Below are 20,838 nucleotides of genomic sequence, written 5' to 3' on the forward strand. Positions count from 1 at the left end.
TCTTCCTCTTTCTGTTTTCTCTATTTCTGTCTTTCTCTTTCTCTCTTCCCTTCGTGTTCTTGGTGCGCACACGTGTATATGTGTGTATGAACACTTTTTTACTTTTTGAATAAAACACAATGGTGATCTCGCAAGAGGTTCTTTCAAAAGCTGAAGAAATAGCAGATCAGGTAAAACTATCAATATTATTATTCTTGATTTTTTTTTAATTAATTAGATATAAATGGAAATTTATATTAGATTCGGAGAAAACCATATGAGTACCTAAAGGAATATAAGTATCTGCTGTCAACGTCATCGTATCCAGCATAACATGTTTGCTCACATATTTCTATATATATTTTGATATATACATTTTATTGTTGATTAAAAGTGCCATCAAACATTTCTTTCAAGTGCAAAATATAATCAAGTCATTTATAAGTTATAATATTTAAAGGTTATGAGTACATTCAAAGTTGTATGTCTATAGTTTTGTCATACATTTATTCATATTTTTTTCTATATCTTACATTTATTTAATAATTCGTGAATCTAAATTTTATGTAAACAGTATTTTTAAATATATGTCTTAACAATGATTTAAGTTAAATTATGTTGGACTTCATAATATCATTTGCATAATGTGATTTTACAAAAACAAGATTATGCGTATCATCATATATTATATTGCATTTAATTTGTTTTATCAGATTCAGTTATAAAATTTATTTTGTTCTCTTTATTTACTATAAATGTATGTTATTTTATTTCATCTTATATAGATAGAGAATGAATATTTTTATAAATGTATAAATAATTATTTTTGATTAATATTTTAAGTATATTTTTGTAATTATATTTCTATAATAAAAAGATAATGTTACATCAATTTATAATTTTTAGAACAAAAATATATTGAAAGTTATTGTGCCATTAAAATTTACTTTAAATTTCTTATTGCTTATCTTCTTCAAATGAAAAGATAATTTTATTACTTTGTTTTTTGTTATAACAGGTTATACGTAGTGGGAAACATATATTACCAACCTTAGCAAGATTGTGTCTTATATCCACATTTTTAGAAGATGGTCTTCGAATGTGGTTTCAATGGAACGAGCAAAAAGAATATATGGATATGTCTTGGGGTTGTGGAAAATATTTCGCTCATATTTTCGTTCTTGTTAATTTAATTGGGCAGCTTGGAGGATGTGTTATGGTTATTGGAAGATGGCAAGTCAACATAGCTTGTGGAGTTCTATTTTTCATATTGGTTTTACAGACATTTGCCTATAGTATTTTATTTGATATGCAATTCCTGTTCAGGAATTTAGCACTTATAGGTGCATTACTCCTTGTTTTGGCTGAATCTAGAGTAGAAGGAAGATCATTGTTTGCCGGTGTTCCATCACTTGGCGATAATAAGCCTAAAAATTTACTGCAACTTGCTGGAAGAATACTTTTAGCATTCATGTTTATAACTTTGTTTCGCTTTGAAGTGTCATTCCTTCAAATTTTACAAGATATTCTGGGAAGCATTTTAATGTTATTGGTGACTATTGGATATAAAACTAAACTTAGTGCTTTGCTTTTGGTACTTGTACTTTCTGCATTGAACATTTATCACAATGCATGGTGGACTATTCCAGACCATAAACCCTTACGAGACTTCCTTAAATATGATTTTTTCCAGGTAAAGCATTACATTATTATATATGTATTTATTTTTAAAATATCTATATTTCCATTTGCAATAACAAATACATTTAATTACAGACATTATCAGTAATTGGTGGCCTTTTAATGCTGGTATCTTTGGGTCCTGGAGGAGTATCAATGGATGAGCACAAGAAAGAGTGGTAGATGTTTAATAAACCATCAGTACACCATTACATTATCACACATGTAAAGCCAAACTTTCTCCCATCCCTATTTCATCATACGTTCAATCGGTCTTTAGATGGGGTTATCGCATGCTGAATGAACAGCTCTAAACAAATTTAATATGAACTACTCAGTTTAAATAACAAAATATTGTCAGAACATATTTCAAAATTGACTATGTATATCACATATGAATAAATATATATATACACAAATATATGTATATATGTATATATATATATATATGTATATATATACATATATATATATATATTTGATATATATATATGAATGAATGCAGAGTGGGTTTTGAAAGATAATATGTCCATAAAGCAGAGTTTGAAAATTAAAACTACAAAGTGGCAAAAGACTAATTTATATAAAAATAATAGCATTGTATATATGACACTGCGTTTATTATGAAAAATATATTTTTTCTGTGTGTTTTTAATCTTTTTTCTCTCAGTCTCAAAACTATGGCACATACAAGTGTATGACTATAATATCAATATATTCTTCCATGAAATTGCAAAGCAATATATTACTTTTAAGTCTGTAATTAATCTTATTGTTACCCAATTTTTTGAGTATTTGCTACAAAGTTTTAAGTTATTGTAAATAAAGTATTCAATTGTATATTTTTCTTACTAACTTTTATTTTTCATATAATTACGGATATGTATTTACAAATGTAATTGAAGAATCAGGTTAACAGACATTATTATTGCTAATAATACATTAGCTAAAATAAATCAATCTTAAAATAACTCAAGTTTAAATTTATCTGTCTAAAGGGGTGAAAGTCTAAAGTTGCAGACATTAGAAGTTTTGCTCACTGAAAGCTCTTTGTGTAACTTCACGCTTCGAAACTATAATCTTTTAATTGAAAATGAGAATCAAAAATATGTTTAATCAAGATTTTGTAAGCGTGGGAACAACAATTTTAACTTCAAAACCGTTTGCATATGTTTTAAGAAGTTTATTACGAAATGAAAGATGTGATTACTGTTTACAAAGGTAAGATTAGAGAGTTGAGTTTAAAATTTATTTATATCACGTTTTATGTACTACGTTTACCATTTCATAAATATTTATAATATATTGTTGAAAGTTAAACTTGATTTAAAAATTTATATTACTTCGCATTATTATAAATATGACATCACATTACATATGTGATAACGCCAAAATAGTCTTTTGCAAAAAATATTTATACTTCGGTGATTTAAAAGTATGAGGTTATAACAAATTCCGGTGTTTGGGTTTGTCTGTTGTGAATCAAAAAACGTAATTAAGAAATTAACGTTAGAAATGCAACGATTGTAGTTATTTTATAAATTAGATTTGCTTATTTTTGATACAATGAAAGAAAATGTAGATATTTTAAAAAAGGGTACAGCAATTATTACTGCCAAACCTTTTTCTTTTGTTTTAAGTTCGAAGCAAAAAACTATTCGATGCGATAATTGTCTTAAAAGGTATAAAATGTTTAAAAAGAGATTAGGCTTTAATAATTTTGCAAATATTGTAATAAATTGTTCATAAAATAAATAAAATATCATATCGAGGTTATGATGTAATTTAAAAAATTTGAATTATTATTTATTTTAGTGGAAAACTTTTTAAGTGTTCTGTTTGTCAATACGTATATTATTGCAATCGTATTTGCCAAAAAGAAGCTTGGTCAGTACATAAGATAGAATGTCCAAATTTGAAAAGGATATCACCAAAAATTATACCCGATGCTGCAAGACTCATGGCTCGTATAATTATAAAACTTCATCAAGGTGGAGGAGAAGAAATGGGATATTATTCGGAGACAAATTATAGAAAATTTAAAGATCTTATGTCTCGTAAGTACTCTTTAATTAAGCAAAGAACATTTTATTATATAGAATAGTTAATAAATCATGTTTTATTTCTTATACAGATTATTCTGACATTAAAAAAGATGTAAAACGAATGGAACATTTTACTTCATTGTGTGGAGTCTTATTCGAATTTCTTGGAAATATACCTATACCAAATTCTGCAGAGTTAATGGGTATTTATGGTAGAATATGTATTAATTCCTTTAATATATTAGACCCAGATATGAATAGTATTGGAGTTGGTATTTATCTGGCACCGTCCGTAATTGATCACAGTTGCAAACCTAACGCTGTAGCTGTATTCGAAGGAACTACAATTATTATACGAACACTTGAAGATCTTCCATGTTTGAATTGGTCACAGGTATACTAACAACTTTTAACTTGATTAACGTAATAAATATAAGAATTACATTTACAATATCGAATTAGCTGCCTATTGTTATTAAATGTTAATAATTATATACCATATACTCTAATGCATAGATTTTTATACACAGATAAAAATATCATATATCGACCTACTCAATTCAACTAAAGATAGATGTGAAGAATTACAGAATTTATACTATTTTCTGTGTGATTGTCAAAGATGCATGCAACCAGAGCCAATGGCAACAGCTGCTGCTTGTCCAAAAACGTCTTGTACATATCCAAATTCTTTTGATGCTATTATATGTAAAAAATGTAATGCAAAATTTCCATCAAATTTTAAAGCGATATTTGACGAAGTTAAGGAGTTCACTGCCCATCATTTACAAGATATGAAAAATATGGCTTGTATCCTTTAAATTATAATGTACAAAAATTTATTCCATTTATTATAAATTATAATTCCTTATCTAATAATAGATCTTGATGTGAGTAAAATATGCTTAAAAAAGCAAGAAGGTGTTCTACATACATTCAATATCCAATATATACGTACTTTAGAAGCAGCATTCGATGCATCTGTAAATTTAAATTCATGGGAAGAAGCAGAACATTATGGAAAAAAACTTATACCAGGATATTTGTCAGTATCTTATCTTTAAGTGAATATTTTTAACTTATTTTCACATTGATATAAAATTATTTTTTAATAGGTTATATTATGGAGAGATACACCCTTTAACTGGATTATTATATCTTATGACAGGAAAAATTCAATTATATCTGAATAAAGCAAAGCAAGCTTATGATACGTTAAGGAAAGCGCATTCTGTATTAACAATAACGCATGGAGAAAGACATTCTTTATTGTCTGAAAATTTGAAACCTCTCTTATATCAAGCTATGAATGCTGTTAAAGACTTGTAGTTCTGATGGTTACTTATTTAGTAAAATATATAGTAGTAATAATTTGTAATTTTTTTTAGACAATAAATTACTTTATTATATTACTATAGCTCATTTGAAACAACTGAACTAGTTTTTAACCTAGTTAAAAGTTAGTCGATTGTAAACTGTGAAGTTTATAATTATAGGACAATTTTAGAATATAGTTTCAAACTTTTTCTTCCATTTTATTTATGGAATAATTCATGATTTTGATAGAAAGAAATAATTAGTTTCTACATATCTTTTTACTCATATTACCTTTTATTATTCGTATTTTGAATTTTATTTTATATTAAGAACTATACAATTTCTGAATTCTGTGATTGGTTAATATTGATCGCTGAATACGAACTAACTTTTAGGTTATTCTCAATTATTCTACCGAAAGAAAATGATTGTTACACGATTTAACAATCTATGATCTTTATGGTTTATGGTAGGAAAGAGAAACAGTTTCCATATGATAGCTTGACAGCTGCTTGGAAAGGAATTTATATATATTTTATTATTTATTTTGTTCAATTTATAATATGTGGTGAGTTTGTAAATAAGATTTGTAGTAATAAAATGTGTGAAAAAATATTGTTTTATTAGTATTATATATAACTTGTGGAAAATAATAATTAAAAACATTGTAAAATATTTTCTTATATGTAACTTAATATTATTTGGATTAAGAGATATGAAATATAATTTAATATTAAATTTAACATATCTTATGTAATTAGTATATCTAAATAATATTTGTTTGCAGATATTTATTATACAATTGATCAATTTACAAGGCCATACTTTTTGATGAATACATAATCAAAAAGAAGAAAATGTTTTCTGCCTTTAAAAGATTAGCTGGAAAGTCTGATGGAGTTAGTAATGCATCAGCTAGACCAGCACATCAATCCATGCCAACAACTTTACAAAGAAAATTTGCTAAAGGAGTACAATATAATAGTAAAATTATAAATTTATTTTTTTTCTAAATTATTATCATTTGAAATAACAATGTATCTGTTGTTTTTAGTGAAGATCATCATAAAAGGAGATAGAAATGTAGGAAAGACATGTTTATTTCATAGACTTCAAGGTCAAAAATTTGTTGAAGAATATATACCCACTGAAGAAATACAAGTGGCTAGTATTCAGTGGAATTATAAAGCTACAGATGATATAGTAAAAGTTGAAGTGTGGGATGTTGTGGATCGTGGAAGACGAAGAAGAAAATTGGAAGGTTTAAAAATGGATAATTCTACTACTGAAAGCATTATTGAAGAACCTGCTTTAGATGCAGAATTCCTTGATGTTTATAAAGGGACCAATGGTGTTATTATTATGATGGATATAACCAAAACTTGGACATTTGATTATGTTCAACGTGAACTTCCAAAAATTCCTAGCCATATACCTGTTATAGTTTTAGGCAATCATTGTGATATGTCTCATCATAGAACAGTTACAATAGATCATATAACATATTTTATTGATTCATTGCACAGACCATCTGCACAAGTAAATAATTTATTTTTATACATTTTGGTAGTATATATTTATTAACATTAAATGATAAATTAATACTTGATTTTTTATTCTTTGTAGATAAGATATGCAGAATCATCAATGAGAAATGGTTTTGGATTAAAACTTTTGCACAAGTTTTTTAATCTTCCTTTTCTTCAATTACAAAGAGAAACTTTATTAAAACAGCTTGAAACTAATGAAGAAGAAACTCATTTGACGGTACAAGAACTTGATCTTTTCCAAGATAGTGATGACGCAGATTATAATAAATTTTTAGACAATCTTGTGAACAGAAGAAGAGCTCTCGCTGATTCAGTGTCTGCTAGTATTCTAGTGCCCAATGTTACTTCGTCTCTGACTAGTCATCGTGTCACACCTTCCAATGGTATTATATCTTCGAATACTGAAGTACGGCGGTCAGTATCAATGCCTGGCCCAATTGGTGGTGGGATTCCTATACCTGTAAAAAATTTAGAAATAAAATCGCCACCAAAAAAGGAAAATTTAGTAAATAATACTTCAGAGAGTTCTATTATATCAATGAAAAATACACAATCCATATCAAGTTTACCTAATGCACAAAATATTTCTAAACCAGACACTTCTAAAGTAAATGAATCTGCACATGATAATTTAGAATGGAAAGATTGTACAGGAAAATCACAATCTTTAATGTCTAAAATCTTTGGAAATAAAAAAGAAAGTGAAACAGAGAGGCTGTCTAACATTAACACTCTTAATTTGAACAAGCCATTAACCAGTGTTGAAGACTTTGTACCAGATGATGGACCTTTAGACAGATCTTTTTTAGAAGATAATAATCAGACGTCTCTTCAAAAAATACAACATGAAGAATTAGATTCAGAAAGGTAAATATTTTCTTCTATTATATACAGTATAATCATAAATGCATGTCATTATGCATTACTCTTCACATGGTAAATTTACACAATAATATTAGTAAAAAGTCATAAATAATATATCCTATACATCTTAGTTTTCGAGTTATGGATGATTAAAGAAAATATTTAAATAAGAAAATTTTTAATAAGTGCCTGCCTCATACTTCAATGCGCTATTGCACGCCGTAGCATTGAGATCGGCACTCGTTTAAAAATAACAAGTATTCTTCGATGTCTTATTCAAAACACAAAGTATTCTTCAATAGTTTTAAATCAATTTGGTATCCTTTCTTGCAGATTGTGCACACTATTAATTTGCATTGAATACACAATAGTTTTTAAATAGGCTTAAATGTAAAAGTTTAATAAGTTGAGATCAGAAAATCGTAGATTCACGTCGTTCTATCGAACGAAATGAGGTGGAGGACCATTGTGCATAAACCACGAGTTTAGTCTAATATTCAGGAGTATATCATGCAGTAATTTCTGAAAGTCATTTCATAAAAAGTTAAAATCTCATTTACTCGAAACGAAAGACTGTCCTAAAAGACTGTCCACAACAATTTTTTGCAAATCACGCATTAGTGGGCACTTCAAACATTTTCAGTAATCATCCACTACTCGAAAACTAAAGTATATAAGTGTATATGTAATGTTTTTTACTTATATTGATGTGTAGATTTGCCTTTTAAAGTATTAACATGCATTTATGAATCACTTTATATATACATGGTAAATTTGTTCAATTCAGATATCTAAGTATCTCCAAAAACAACATATTTTCGAAAAGAAAGTTTAAACCGAAAGTTATTTGCTTTTGGATGAATATAATAGCATTATTTATTTTTGATTCGATAAACGTTTTCAGTTATTTCAAGATAAACTTTATTTTTTCTATAAATTTTGTAATCTTATATACAAAAAAAAAAAACAAAACTTTTGTCTTAAACATTTTTTTATCCAGGCTCTATTTTTACGATACTTAACATTGTTTAGACAAAAAACCTAGAGCAGATAGAGATATAGAACAGGTATTCTTTTCTAGAAAAATATTATTCTAATAAGTATTCAATATGATTTAACATTGAATACTTATTAGATAGCCCTCATTTTCGATATACTTCTCAATATGCTTAATAAAAGATTGATTAATACATAATAGAATATCTTTGTCAATACTTCTATAGCATTTCTGATCTGTTCTTTTATATCGTCTGTTGTAGTTAGTATGTCTTTTCTTTAAGTTAATTCTATAAAAAAGTATTTAGAATATATATTTAAACATCGCAATTGCGCAATCCAATTTACTATAGTACTGTATCTTATCTAGAAACTATTGTAATTCCAATTTAGTATTACTGTTACAATAAATAAATTATGCGTTGAACAACCATCATGCTGATAACATATCATGCATGATACATATTGACAGTAATTTTTTATTAAGCAGATTGGATATTTATCAGAATAATATTTTTCTAAAAAAGAATGCTTGTTCTATATTTCTATCTACCATAATTTTTTTTCTAATTAATGTTAAATGTTCTAGAAAGTAAAGGCTAGATAAAAAATATTTCAGATAAAAGTTGTTTGTTTTAATACATAAAGTAACACACCATTACAAAAATTATAGGTTTCCATTCAAGAAAACAAAAAATTTACCTTAAAGTAACTTTAAAAACATTTACTGAATTAGAAATAAGTAGTGCTGTTATATTTGTCCTCAAAAACCAAACAACTCTTATTTGGAACTTTCTTTTTAGAAATACGTTGTTTTCGAGATATTTAAAAAATTTTTTAAATTCACCCTGTATATTCATTTATCTTAATATGTACATTTATTATTTTTTTATATTTTCGATAGTGATGTAGAAACTGCAAATCCTTTGGTGGCAGAATATGAAGATGATTTATCATCAGCTGACGAAGTGGCATCTCCTATACAACCAAAATTAGCAGAAAATCCATTAAATAAGCAAAAACTGAAACGGGAATCAATATTAAATAATACAGAACTGAATTCTGAAACACAAAGACAAATTAATAAACGTGATTCAATTTCATCTATAGAACAAGAAATTCACATTTCAAATAACATTAAAATTAATGAACAGCCTGATGTATATCCTGATGCATTTGATAGTTGGTTGCAATGTGATTCTAAATGGCGACAAAGTCCAGAAGGTGGTGAAGATGTAATTTGTAATAGTACAAGGAGAGATAAATTGGAATTAAGTGATAAAAGTTTAGATGTTAGTGTTACAAGTTCTAATGTTCATTTAGAATTACTTGACAATATTAGCATGCAACATATAAGTTCTAATGGTAGTAGTCCTATAATGAAAGAAAAGAAGAAACATAAGGAAAAGGTAAATTATTATAGAAGTTATTTGGCTTTTATAATTTAATTAATATATCTTTATTATTTATATTATAGGTAGATGAAAAAGAGAAAAGAAGAAAAAAGAAATCTAAAGATAAGGAAAGAGATAAAGAGAAGATAGATAAAAGTGAAAAAAAGAAAAAGCGTTCTCTTCATAGATCAAGAGATGAAAATAGACGACGTGATGAATTGGAAGAATTTTTAAATGGTCCCCCAATGAGAATTGGAGTTGATATTGCTTATGAAGCGATATAGTATTAATAATAAATAAATAAATAAATAAATAAATATATATATATATATTTTCTTTGTATCTATAATAATCTATCATGTTTTTGTGCATGAATACACATCAATTTGATGTAAAATACGGTACATCAATTGGCAAAAAAGGCAGTCTTTAAACATCAATAAATTTTAAAATAATAATTAAATTTATATAAATTGTATTAAAAAATATATAAAAAATCACTGTTAAGATTGTAAATAGTACAGATTCAGTCATTAATAACTAATTGCTATTAAAGTTCAAGATTAATTCATACAAAAAATTTTTTTTGTACTTTTCTTTTTAATAATTGAATTTTAATACATTAAGATAAATATTAAATAAGTAAATGTAATAAATTGATTATATGTTAATATTATATTCCTTTATCAAGCAAAAGTGTTAAGATTGTCTTATTAACTTATATTTTAAATTGTTATTATTTAGTACTTTTTATATTAAATAATTTTTATAATTGTCATTCAATTAATATTGTGAATATAAAAGTATCTGTGATTTTTGCGTGGCAAAATTATTTGTTTTATTTGTGAGTTTGAAATATACAATAAAATATTTTACTATTTGACAATAAATTTGTTGCTGTACGATTTTACTTATATTTATACATGATGAAACGTATATGTATATCTATACTTATAAAAACAAAATAATTCTGCATGTTATGACTTCTTATATTAATAAATGTAACATAATTTAAAGATAAATGAATCTATATAATTCAAACATTACATATGTGTATATATATATTTCCTATCTTATATTTTAGATATATCTTTTCATTTGTAATAAAACAGGTATCGTTTTTTATACAAATCAGTTTGATCTGAAGTCTGAACTTTCTTAGGTAATGTAAAAAGATTGTTAACCCTGTGTCTCTGCTGTTACCAGTTCATACTTGAATAGCATGACGAGTCATGGAGGCACTTGTGTTCCGTGCTTGTTAAAAGAACATTTTCGCAATTTACGATTGAATTGTGTATAAAAAACAGTAAAATAAATTTGTAAAGATGTCTCTTTGCTTTCGTACTATTTCAAATAAATTTACATCGTTTGTAAATACGAGAAAACAAGTAACGAAAATCGACCGTCAATTGCCAAAGAACGTGAAATCGTCTTCATTTTTGGATGAGGTATGTTAATTTATAATAAAACAATTATGTGTTTCTCATTCTTATTAATGCAATTACATTTTAAAAGTACTTAACCAGATTATGATATTTTTAACTTGCATTAACAATATGTAATAACAATAAAAATAAATGCCGACTTTTTATAACCTTACAAAACTTATATAACTAACATGAATATAATCAACATTAACGTGTTATTGTTAGTATAACAATTTCTTTGAAAGCTTTTATTTCTCTACATTAAAGTATGAAAGAATAATATTTTAATTTAGATCATTATTCACAATTATATACATAAAGTGATAATAGATTTGGTTGTCGCTATAATATAAATAATATTATGAATTGTAGTTTTTAGGACTACAGACTTCAGTGGATATAAAAACAAACTTAACAGATAGGAATTTAGACGTTTTCACAGATGTCTATTCGTTCCATCAGAATCTGCTACCCATTCTAGTTAAATCTCATCAGGAATGGGAAAAAGCATTGGTCAAAAGTTATATAAAAAATGAAAATGGAATTTTGCGTATAGAACAGAGTTTGATGGATTACAGCAGGTTCTCAAATACAGAACCAATGTTAATCAATCTGTTATTATATGACATTACCACAGATTGTAAAGGAACGAAAGATAAATCTCTAATAAGAGCTACATCTTATATTGCAAATAATGATATTGACATTTTCATAAATAATAATAGATTTTTCTCTAATAAACAAATATTTGGTGCTATTGTGGATAATAATTTGGAGCAAAGTACTATTTTACTCACAAATGGTGAAAATATTAAAGCACAAGAAGCTAGTAATAAACAAGCAATTAAAGGCAATGAGGGTAGACCATCGAAAGAACAATTAGAATATATATTCACTTGTCTCAGCAATGATGTATGTTTGTACTATCTATTAAAATTTTTTAGAACTATTTAACAACTGCTAAACCAAATTATAAATAAGTACTTATATTTCCAGTTACCAAAATTTTTTATTAAATCATTGGATTATACTATATATTCGACAGATATAATATTTATTAATAATATTAAGGGACTAACAACAAAGTAAGTATATTATGCATGTAAAATTTTTGTATTTTTAAGTTATGTAAGATTAAAATTTTTAGGGGTATGTTTAATTACGTCAAACAAATAGCTTTGGTAAAAACAATCGGCCATTTAAAATTTGCATATATAAAATTAAATGTATTAAAAATTACTATTGATCCGGAAGATGATACAATAAAAGTACGTTGGCGAATAAGTGGTATTACAGGGCTAAAAGCACTTTTTACATTATGGAGATTTAAATTGTGGAAAATGAAGGAAGCTCTAAATGATGCAGAAGTGTATGTATCTGTTAATGATACTTAATTTACAGAAATATTATATTACAAAAATATTAATTTACAGAAATTAAAGAGAATATTTGAATAACTTATTGTAATTTATAGATGGTATGATGGATTTTCTACATATTATGTGGATGTTAATGGCAAAGTATATAAGCATGTAATTGACAAATTAATGCCTGATCAAAATCAACTTTTTGAGAAAGGAAAACCACAAGTTGCTACAAAACTTGCATTGTTCATAGGGGTTCAGGATTTGTGAATACTAAATAGCAATGAATTTATTTCAAAATTAAAACATATTATGCTTAATGTAAAATGAAGAGGAAACCAAAAGATCATATAAGTAGCGAAATAAACACGATTTATGTACATTAACACAATCTTATTTGAACAACAACATTTGTTGATATTTCAATTTTCCATAGCATATCCTTGAAATAATGAAATAGATTACATGGATTTTAAAATCTTGTGTAATTCTATATGTGTAAACACGTTTTAATTTAAAAAAATTGTATAATCAATTCAATGCCTGTAAATCAATATATATATACTTTTATTTACGATAAGTTATTATTTACAATGAATTTATTAGATAAAAGCATAAATGAAATCTTGCAATACTATCTAAATTTTTGGATGTCCATTTATAAAAACTAAAATTTATGTACATACAATTTATGTAATAAATTGAAGTACAAATTAATTTGCAATAGATATTGTGACAAATATAATATATTATTATAGTATTTAATATTACTTATTTTGCACATCATGGTGTACATGATTTACAGTAGCGATTGCCAAAGTGTGTTTCGTAGAACGTCCACCAACTAATTTAGGTGTTTCGAATGACAGTTTGGTGATCGAATTATAGAACGGCTAACTTTCATATTATTCATGTTAGATTGTTATAGAGGGTTTCGCGATCTTTCGAAAATTTTTTAAGAGTCCCACGACCAGAAAGTTTGAAAATCTCTGATCTACAGATTTTTCCATATATTATATATTTTTTGCTAAAATGCATGAATAAAATTAAAGATATTATTATTTATATCTTTTGTAATTTCTTTGATAATGAGTAAATAAGTGTTTGTTTTAACACATACATGGGCACGAAAGTAAGAATAGGTAACAAAATTGTAATTTATTAATTGTAATAATTAAATCTGAGTTTTATTATTAAAATTCTAAATATGTAGTGATATAAATACATTTCCTCACAGTTTGTCATTTAATAGCAGTATATAATATGATATAACATATTCCTTTTTATATTTACAAGGTTATGAGTGTAATCTATAATATAGTGTATGAACTTTTCAGTTACATACAAGACCTGTAAACAAAAACAATTCTTTTTACAAAGAAATATACATTGATAAATTACCATAATTAGTTCAATGGTTTTACCTAAATAATCATCCATTAATGTTCCAATAGCAAACTAGAACAAAACAAACTTTTATCAATGATTATTATACTAAGCATTTTTATTATTAATAATAAAATTTAAATTGAATACTAACAATACCAGTAGCGTCTACTCTTGTTCCAACTATTTTTAACCTTATTTCATCATCGGCTTGAATTATCACATCCTAAAAAATATTAACATATCTTTATATACTTATAGGGTTTGACAAAAAGATTTTAAATACAATTTTTTAACATTCTTATTATAGTTACAATATCATATTAATTAAGGCAAATAAGTCCTTTTAGGTTATTTTATAATTATATTAATATTTTATAAATTAAATAAAATATTAATTTAAAATAAAACATTAAAATTTAAAAATTTAGATAATAAGCAATATGGAATTACCTCTTCTTTTGATTTATAACAAGGTGGATTAACATTGGGACAAAATTGCATTTCTTCTGGAATAGACTGAAATAAAATTTTATAAATTCATGAAATAAAATGCTTATTAATGATGATATAATACATGGCTTTTGATACTTACGTGATGAGATATGAAACAAGATAATGGTCCTATTTCTGCGAACATCCCAACCTGCAAAATTTAATGTAATTTATCATTAATTATTATTAATCTATGCAAAATTAACTTTTATATAACTGTAAATATTTTAATTTTTACCTTGTTTACTTGTGTTACAATCGCATCCAAAACTTCACCTTTAAATGGTCTAAAGACAATCGCTTTATATTTAACAGGATAAACAACAAAACCTTGCCCTGGTTGAATTATACCAGCACCGATATTATCTATTGTTGTTACTGCTATAACAAAGCCATACCTAAAAGATCATTTAATAAATATCTGTTACATCAAATCAAAAAAGATTTGATCTTACTTTCCAGTGCAGGTTCCTTCTACTTCTGTGTAAAGCTTCTGTTTTACTGTATCAAGAAGTTGGGGTCCAAAATATCTCGGATGTAATAAGATTTCATGCTCCAACGATATCTACATTAATTCATAAATGTACAAAAAAAATAATTCCAATAGATGTAGAGAGAAATTTAATATTACAGAATTATAAAACAATAATTTTTTTTACTTACGTGATAGAACATTTTCTTTATATTTGAAGTAAACTGTACTATATATTTTTGCAAAATTCATGTATATGCATTCAAACATTTATTTGAAATACAATGTGAAATAAAAGAGGGAATAAAATACTATTACCCATTTTATTTCTACGAACGTCTATACGCGCTCTTTAAATATATTATTAACTGAATATTTGGCAACACTGGATGCTTCTATTATACATCATGAAATAATTAACTGTAGACCAAACCTATTAACATTTTTGGATGTTTTCAGTTTATTGTCTCTATCATAATTAAGCTACAAAAAATTGCCCTTTACAAAATATCATTTAACACTTTTTAAATAAAAATATTATATACTATGTAAATATTGAAATATTTTCGCAGCATTTAGTAAAGAATTTTTCTATCAGAGAGCGTGATTGCAAACTTCTACGTATCAATGTTATTTTTTTAATTCTATGGGAATATTGGAGAATTTACAATGAAACTATAATTTTCCTCTAGAGGGCATTGAAAATTGAAAGAAATAATAGATTAATCTTTAGGTTAACATCTTTTCAGGTCGATTAGTAGTAATTACTGTTTATGTTAAAATTTCTGATTGTGAACATATTAAGTAAAAGAAAATAATAAAGATACATATGATGAAAGAATACAGTTGGTTTTTTCTTTTTTTTTTTTTTAATATGTATCTGATTGATAATAAAAATTTGATATAAGCATGACATTATCCATTCTTGATTGCACAATTATATTTATTGTAAGTTTAAACATATTTTAATGTGTTATCAAGTGGTCAGCTGTTTCCGCTTTGTTAATATATATATATATATAGACAAACCAGAACGAGTCTAGAGAGAGCCCGCCTAATCTCTCTTAATTAAATCAGTCATTATTTTCTGTGATAGATTCACAGAGGAAAATGAGAAGTTTGTTATGAATGTGAATAAACAGGATTTCATTCTTTAATTTTCTTTTGGTTTCACGGATAATGTCAAACGAAGCGCGCGAAACAAGCTCGTTGAGAAATGCTGATAACTTGCGCTCGACTATCTCGGATTCAGGAAGTAACAACGTGGCTAAAGAATCAAGTCAAAGTTCCACGATAGAACAAAAATTGGCAAGCAAGATGTTTTCTTATGCAACGGAAATAATTTGTTTCATTCTTGCTGTCATGTTTACCGCACTAGCTGCGCTTCACAGTTCGTAAGTTTTAGGTTGTGTTGAATGTTTATAATTATTTTATAACCTTCACCGGTATTTTTTTTAGATATTAGTTTTTAAATTTATTGTTTAGCTTGCAATGTACTTTAGAAAATAAGAATTATAAAAACTATCTTTAAAGAAATTGCCTATATACAAATTATTTAAATTATAATATTTGTAATATTGTTAATTATTTTATTTACAGACCACCAAAAATATCGAAACCTCCAGCTGCAAGACCATTTTTCAATCAAAGTTCCATTGTTCTAGATTTTTACAAAGGTCATTTAAGTGCTATGATAGAAAGAGTCACAGATACAGAATTTAGTTTTGTTATGTATTATGCTCCATGGGATGCAGAAAGCCAAGTAATACGTGATGAATTTGAAAAAGTAGCTGAGTATTATTATCCACAGGTATAAAAACTTAATGAATAAATCTTATATACAGCATAAATTTTATTTTGCTTTATTATTATTGTTTTATTAAATTTTCTTTTTAGATATTTTTTACAGCCATTAATTGTTGGCATCCAAATTCAGAATGCAGAGCTCAATACAATAAAATACAAAGTTATCCAGTTCTTATACTTTATCCGGCAAGAGATTCAGGTATACAGTACAGAGGCATACGTACTGCACCATATATGATTCGATTTCTTCATGCATTTATAAATCCGATTATTAGGATAACAAATAAAGAATATGTAAAACAATTGCTTGTTACTTATGATGTAAGTGCAAGAGATTGGTAGAAACTTCTGTAATTATAAAAAAATTTGTATTTTATTGCATTCTGTTTATTCATTGCAGGCTGTAATTGTAGGTTATTTTAATTTTACTGGAGTGGCTACCAGTCCAGGGTATAAAGAATTTTATAAATCTGCTATAAGATCATTAGAAAAGGATCCTAATAGAGAAGTGGCATTTGCTGCTGTAACAAATGCATTATCTAGTCAATCCAATTATGGAGTTATAAAATCTCCTTCTGCATCTTTATTTATGTGGAATGAAACTTTGGTAAATAGAAATTTATATATTTATTTTTATATTTTCACATTAACATATTTGCCGTTATATTTTATATAAACGATTTCAAAAAACAATTTTTACATTTAGAATTATCCAGATGATAAAGAATGGACACCAGAAAATATATTAAATTGGATTACTAACTCAATTCATCAACCAACATTATGGCTTCAACCTCCTGGAATCAAAGCTCTAACTCTTGCACCTTATCTTCGAGAAGGACCTGTTTTTTTTTTGTTTACACCACGTAATCCTTTACATTATGAAAATTATAATTATAATCTGGTATGTTATAAAATTTATACTACTACACATATTATTATTTAATAATATATTACTTAAAAAAAAAATTTATATATATATATAATCTTATAACTATTTTTTAGATTAGAGAAGTTGGATTACAGTACTATAATTGTGCAAATAATCTTTTAGTGAAAGATATTATTACGCGTCTTCAACATAAACGCTATACAGCAATGTCTCGTTACATTAAAAAAAATGAAAAGTGTACCTATCTTGTAAGTGAAAGTGAAATGAAAAAAAATGAACCTACAATCAGTGTTTCTGTTCAGCAGTGGATTAATAGTAGTTGTTGTGCAAAGATTTTTATGAATAAATGTGTTTTATGCAAAAAGGAAGTACTGAATTCAGTAGATAGGGAGCTATCTTGTACTTCTATTCACGAAAAAAATGCTTATGTTTGTAAGAAAATAGATATTTTTACAATACCATTGTTAGAAAATACTCAAGCTGAACAGGAATTTTGTTGTAATCAAGAACATATTTCAATAAATTTACATGAAAATGTGAATTTGAAAAGGTATACAAAATGTTACAGAATATAAGTGAAGAGTACACTATAATATTAATGAATTATATCTATATTTCAGTTCGGAGTATAAAATATCACAGTCTGATGAAAATGATCGACAATCTCCTATCGCAATAAAACATGCTCTTTTAAAAGAAAACTGTAAAAGATCGTTTGCTGCACATAGATATCACGAGCCAGTTTTTCCTCAAGATTCTTTTGAAAAGTCTAATATAAGTTTAATAAAATCTTTATGTAACATAAATAGGACATTGTCTTTGATAGCAATTGATAGTCTACATTATTTTCATTTTGCAGAAGGTTTGGGAATTGATGTTTTGAAAAAAAAAGATAAAACTGCTGCTATCATTTTAGATGTTGCTGTAAGCTGTACTGCTAATATTTTTTTACACATATTGTTTTTTCTTCATCTTTCTTGTTTCCATATGTGCTTTTTCATTAATTAAATTATTTAAGCTGTAATATTATTATATATTTCAGCAAGAAAGTGAATATGTTATGCAAGAAGATTTTAATAAGAATGCTGTTATAGAATTTATAAATAATTATACTCAAGGTTTTTTACAACGCACATTACGATCTGACAACTCACGTTGCTTTGTACAAAAATTTAAAACCAAAATTAAATGTGATCAGAAAAATACATTGAAAATGTGTATACCAGATTTGACAAGTGAAACATTTTTAGACACTATCTTGGATGCAACTAAGGTAAATACAAGTTAAATTCAATAATTAGATAATATGAAATACTACATCATTTTTAATGATTTGTTAATAGGACGTGGTTGTATTGTATTACTCTCCTTATTGCGCATTTTGTAGTGCAATATCTTATGTTTACTTGATGGTAGCACATTATTTGTTCGCAATGGATCATCTTATATTTGTACGTATAGATGGAGATAATAACGATTTACCATGGGAATATAGTATGGATCGCTTCCCATCTATTTTGTTTTTCCCAGCTAGGAGGTAATGAGAATTTATTTAATACAAAAATTATACAATAGTTAATGTGATTGTTATGATATGAATATATTTATTTTCAGGAAAGAGGACAGTACAGTATTTCCATTTTCTTTACCTATTAACATTCCAAATTTACTTAATTATGTATTAGCAAATTTAGATGGAGATTCACGTGTTGAAGCTTTAACAAATATTTGTTTGTTAAGTGCTAGTGATCCACCAGACAAATGTATTGTTCGTATACGTTGGCTGTGTTTAGAAATTATTGAACAACTTCTACATGATTATAGAAAGTTAAGGCGACATTTAAATTTCATTGATCAAAAAACTGCTAGAAATAAGAAAAAAATTATTTTATTAAAATTAGAACATATTAGATACATACATTTAATATTGGGATCAACTATTGACCTTGCTGAAGATCAACATATAGTTCATATAATTCGAAAAAGATTTAGAGAATATTATAGAATTCTTAGATTATTAGAATTAGATAGTAAAATTATTTCCAATAAAACAAGAATTATGCGAATTGTACAAAAAGTTAATACTCCTAAAGGAAAAATACTGAAAAACGAATTGTGATATCTACTTGATAGTAGTTCTACTATATTGGTATTTATGTGCCATACTTTCCCCCGAGTTTTGCTTTTAAGAATTCAAATTTTATTTACAATAGATAATTATTAGTAAATTTTATTTTAATTTATTGAAAATTCTTTAAAAAAATGTACGTTTATAAAGGAAATCATTTTTGATTTTTTATATATTTATATAATTTTGTTTTATATAATTTTGTTTAATGTTCAAACAATACTGCTTAAATTTTAATTTAAATTACTAAATTAATGGGACATATGTATATCAAAGCAAATCACTCATGTTTAACATCTTTTCAATCAATTCGATTGAAAATGTAAACAAATCTGAATAGGAAAAATGAGAATTGTGCCGCAAAATTTGCTTATTCAAAAAGGAGAAAAGAATCTTATTTCTTAAACTATATTTTTATCGAAATTATCAACTAATAGCGGACTTATATATATAACTATATTGATTGCATTGATGTTTATGATAAATATTTAAAATGTCTTTTTTTATACAGCACTTTTTCATGGACTTTTATATTATCTGATTTTATAAAAATTATAGAAAATTTTTATCTAAAAGTTTAAAATTTACATTGGGAAATTATATAAACACTTTTGTTGAAAAATTATCTTTGAGAATCCTGTCATATATCTGTTATATATCATTAGTATATTATTTAACTCTTATTTGAAGTTATTTATGAACAACAAATGCGAGACAAGGAAAGGAGCATATAATTTACTTTCATTATAATGTTCTTGCTGTTCTTTTAATAATATATTCAAACTTGATGCTTTTAAGTTTGTTTGATCTACTGCTATAAAAAAGAACAATTTTAAGAATATTGATATCTGGATCTTCATGATTTTTACTTCTTACTTCTTACTTATTTTTTTTAAAGATAAATAATATTTTTTATATCTTCTATTTGTATAAATAAATAAATTAATAGGAAACAATAAGAAAATATTATAAATTCGTCATGAACTATCTATATTTGGACAGTCATGATTATATTATAAACAATATGTAAAATGTGTACAAAG

General features: G+C 25.9%; 6 protein-coding genes across 10 annotated transcripts; 5 read left to right on the plus strand and 1 right to left on the minus strand.

Annotated features, from left to right (window-relative positions):
- The first annotated feature begins 28 nt into the window (after positions 1–28).
- Surf4 (Surfeit locus protein 4) lies at positions 29–2,410 on the plus strand. Its single transcript, XM_035888324.2, has 3 exons — positions 29–170; positions 998–1,672; positions 1,756–2,410. The coding sequence occupies exons 1-3, from the start codon at positions 120–122 to the stop codon at positions 1,840–1,842; spliced, it is 813 nt and encodes a 270-aa protein (XP_035744217.1). The 5' UTR covers positions 29–119; the 3' UTR covers positions 1,843–2,410.
- A 198-nt stretch (positions 2,411–2,608) lies between these two features.
- On the plus strand, positions 2,609–5,081 carry Smyd3 (SET and MYND domain containing, class 3). 2 transcript variants are annotated; one of them, XM_035888322.2, is made up of 6 exons: positions 2,609–2,880; positions 3,475–3,716; positions 3,794–4,098; positions 4,235–4,514; positions 4,587–4,749; positions 4,820–5,080. In XM_035888322.2, exons 1-6 carry the CDS (start codon positions 2,753–2,755, stop codon positions 5,031–5,033), a joined length of 1,332 nt encoding a protein of 443 aa, XP_035744215.1. In that variant the 5' UTR covers positions 2,609–2,752; the 3' UTR covers positions 5,034–5,080. The 2 variants fall into 2 exon arrangements, with proteins under 2 accessions (XP_035744215.1, XP_035744216.1); XM_035888323.2 differs by lacking the exon at positions 2,609–2,880 and adding an exon at positions 2,974–3,341 and having other exon boundaries at positions 4,820–5,081.
- Positions 5,082–5,491: 410 nt separating this feature from the next.
- On the plus strand, positions 5,492–10,365 carry LOC118439581 (rab-like protein 6). The gene is made up of 6 exons (XM_035861298.2): positions 5,492–5,589; positions 5,809–6,005; positions 6,076–6,560; positions 6,648–7,438; positions 9,336–9,840; positions 9,909–10,365. Exons 2-6 carry the CDS (start codon positions 5,879–5,881, stop codon positions 10,107–10,109), a joined length of 2,109 nt encoding a protein of 702 aa, XP_035717191.1. The 5' UTR covers positions 5,492–5,589; positions 5,809–5,878; the 3' UTR covers positions 10,110–10,365.
- Positions 10,366–11,001: 636 nt separating this feature from the next.
- On the plus strand, positions 11,002–13,968 carry LOC118451623 (uncharacterized). The gene is made up of 5 exons (XM_035888383.2): positions 11,002–11,273; positions 11,625–12,164; positions 12,249–12,337; positions 12,400–12,621; positions 12,727–13,968. The coding sequence occupies exons 1-5, from the start codon at positions 11,151–11,153 to the stop codon at positions 12,884–12,886; spliced, it is 1,134 nt and encodes a 377-aa protein (XP_035744276.2). The 5' UTR covers positions 11,002–11,150; the 3' UTR covers positions 12,887–13,968.
- Rpb7 (DNA-directed RNA polymerase II subunit RPB7) lies at positions 13,827–15,600 on the minus strand. 2 transcript variants are annotated; one of them, XM_035888384.2, is made up of 8 exons: positions 15,161–15,597; positions 14,953–15,062; positions 14,736–14,895; positions 14,598–14,648; positions 14,456–14,521; positions 14,157–14,228; positions 14,041–14,074; positions 13,827–13,966 (listed from the first exon to the last, which is right to left on the minus strand). In XM_035888384.2, exons 1-8 carry the CDS (start codon positions 15,170–15,172, stop codon positions 13,950–13,952), a joined length of 522 nt encoding a protein of 173 aa, XP_035744277.1. In that variant the 5' UTR covers positions 15,173–15,597; the 3' UTR covers positions 13,827–13,949. The 2 variants fall into 2 exon arrangements, with proteins under 2 accessions (XP_035744277.1, XP_085511391.1); XM_085655265.1 differs by lacking the exon at positions 13,827–13,966 and having other exon boundaries at positions 14,059–14,089; positions 15,161–15,600.
- A 103-nt stretch (positions 15,601–15,703) lies between these two features.
- Positions 15,704–20,818, plus strand: LOC118451622 (thioredoxin domain-containing protein 11). 3 transcript variants are annotated; one of them, XM_085655264.1, is made up of 11 exons: positions 15,704–15,917; positions 16,066–16,363; positions 16,569–16,779; positions 16,866–17,096; positions 17,176–17,382; positions 17,482–17,679; positions 17,781–18,217; positions 18,288–18,591; positions 18,710–18,940; positions 19,011–19,204; positions 19,282–20,667. In XM_085655264.1, the coding sequence occupies exons 2-11, from the start codon at positions 16,149–16,151 to the stop codon at positions 19,784–19,786; spliced, it is 2,733 nt and encodes a 910-aa protein (XP_085511390.1). In that variant the 5' UTR covers positions 15,704–15,917; positions 16,066–16,148; the 3' UTR covers positions 19,787–20,667. The 3 variants fall into 3 exon arrangements, with proteins under 3 accessions (XP_085511390.1, XP_085511389.1, XP_035744275.2); XM_085655263.1 differs by having other exon boundaries at positions 15,705–15,917; positions 15,993–16,363; positions 19,282–20,666; XM_035888382.2 differs by lacking the exon at positions 15,704–15,917 and having other exon boundaries at positions 16,232–16,374; positions 19,282–20,818.
- The last annotated feature ends 20 nt before the right edge of the window (positions 20,819–20,838 follow it).

This window comes from Vespa mandarinia, chromosome 2 (genome assembly GCF_050613455.1).
Source record: "Vespa mandarinia isolate Hongniang chromosome 2, ASM5061345v1, whole genome shotgun sequence".
In the NCBI taxonomy this organism is placed as follows: domain Eukaryota; kingdom Metazoa; phylum Arthropoda; class Insecta; order Hymenoptera; family Vespidae; genus Vespa; species Vespa mandarinia.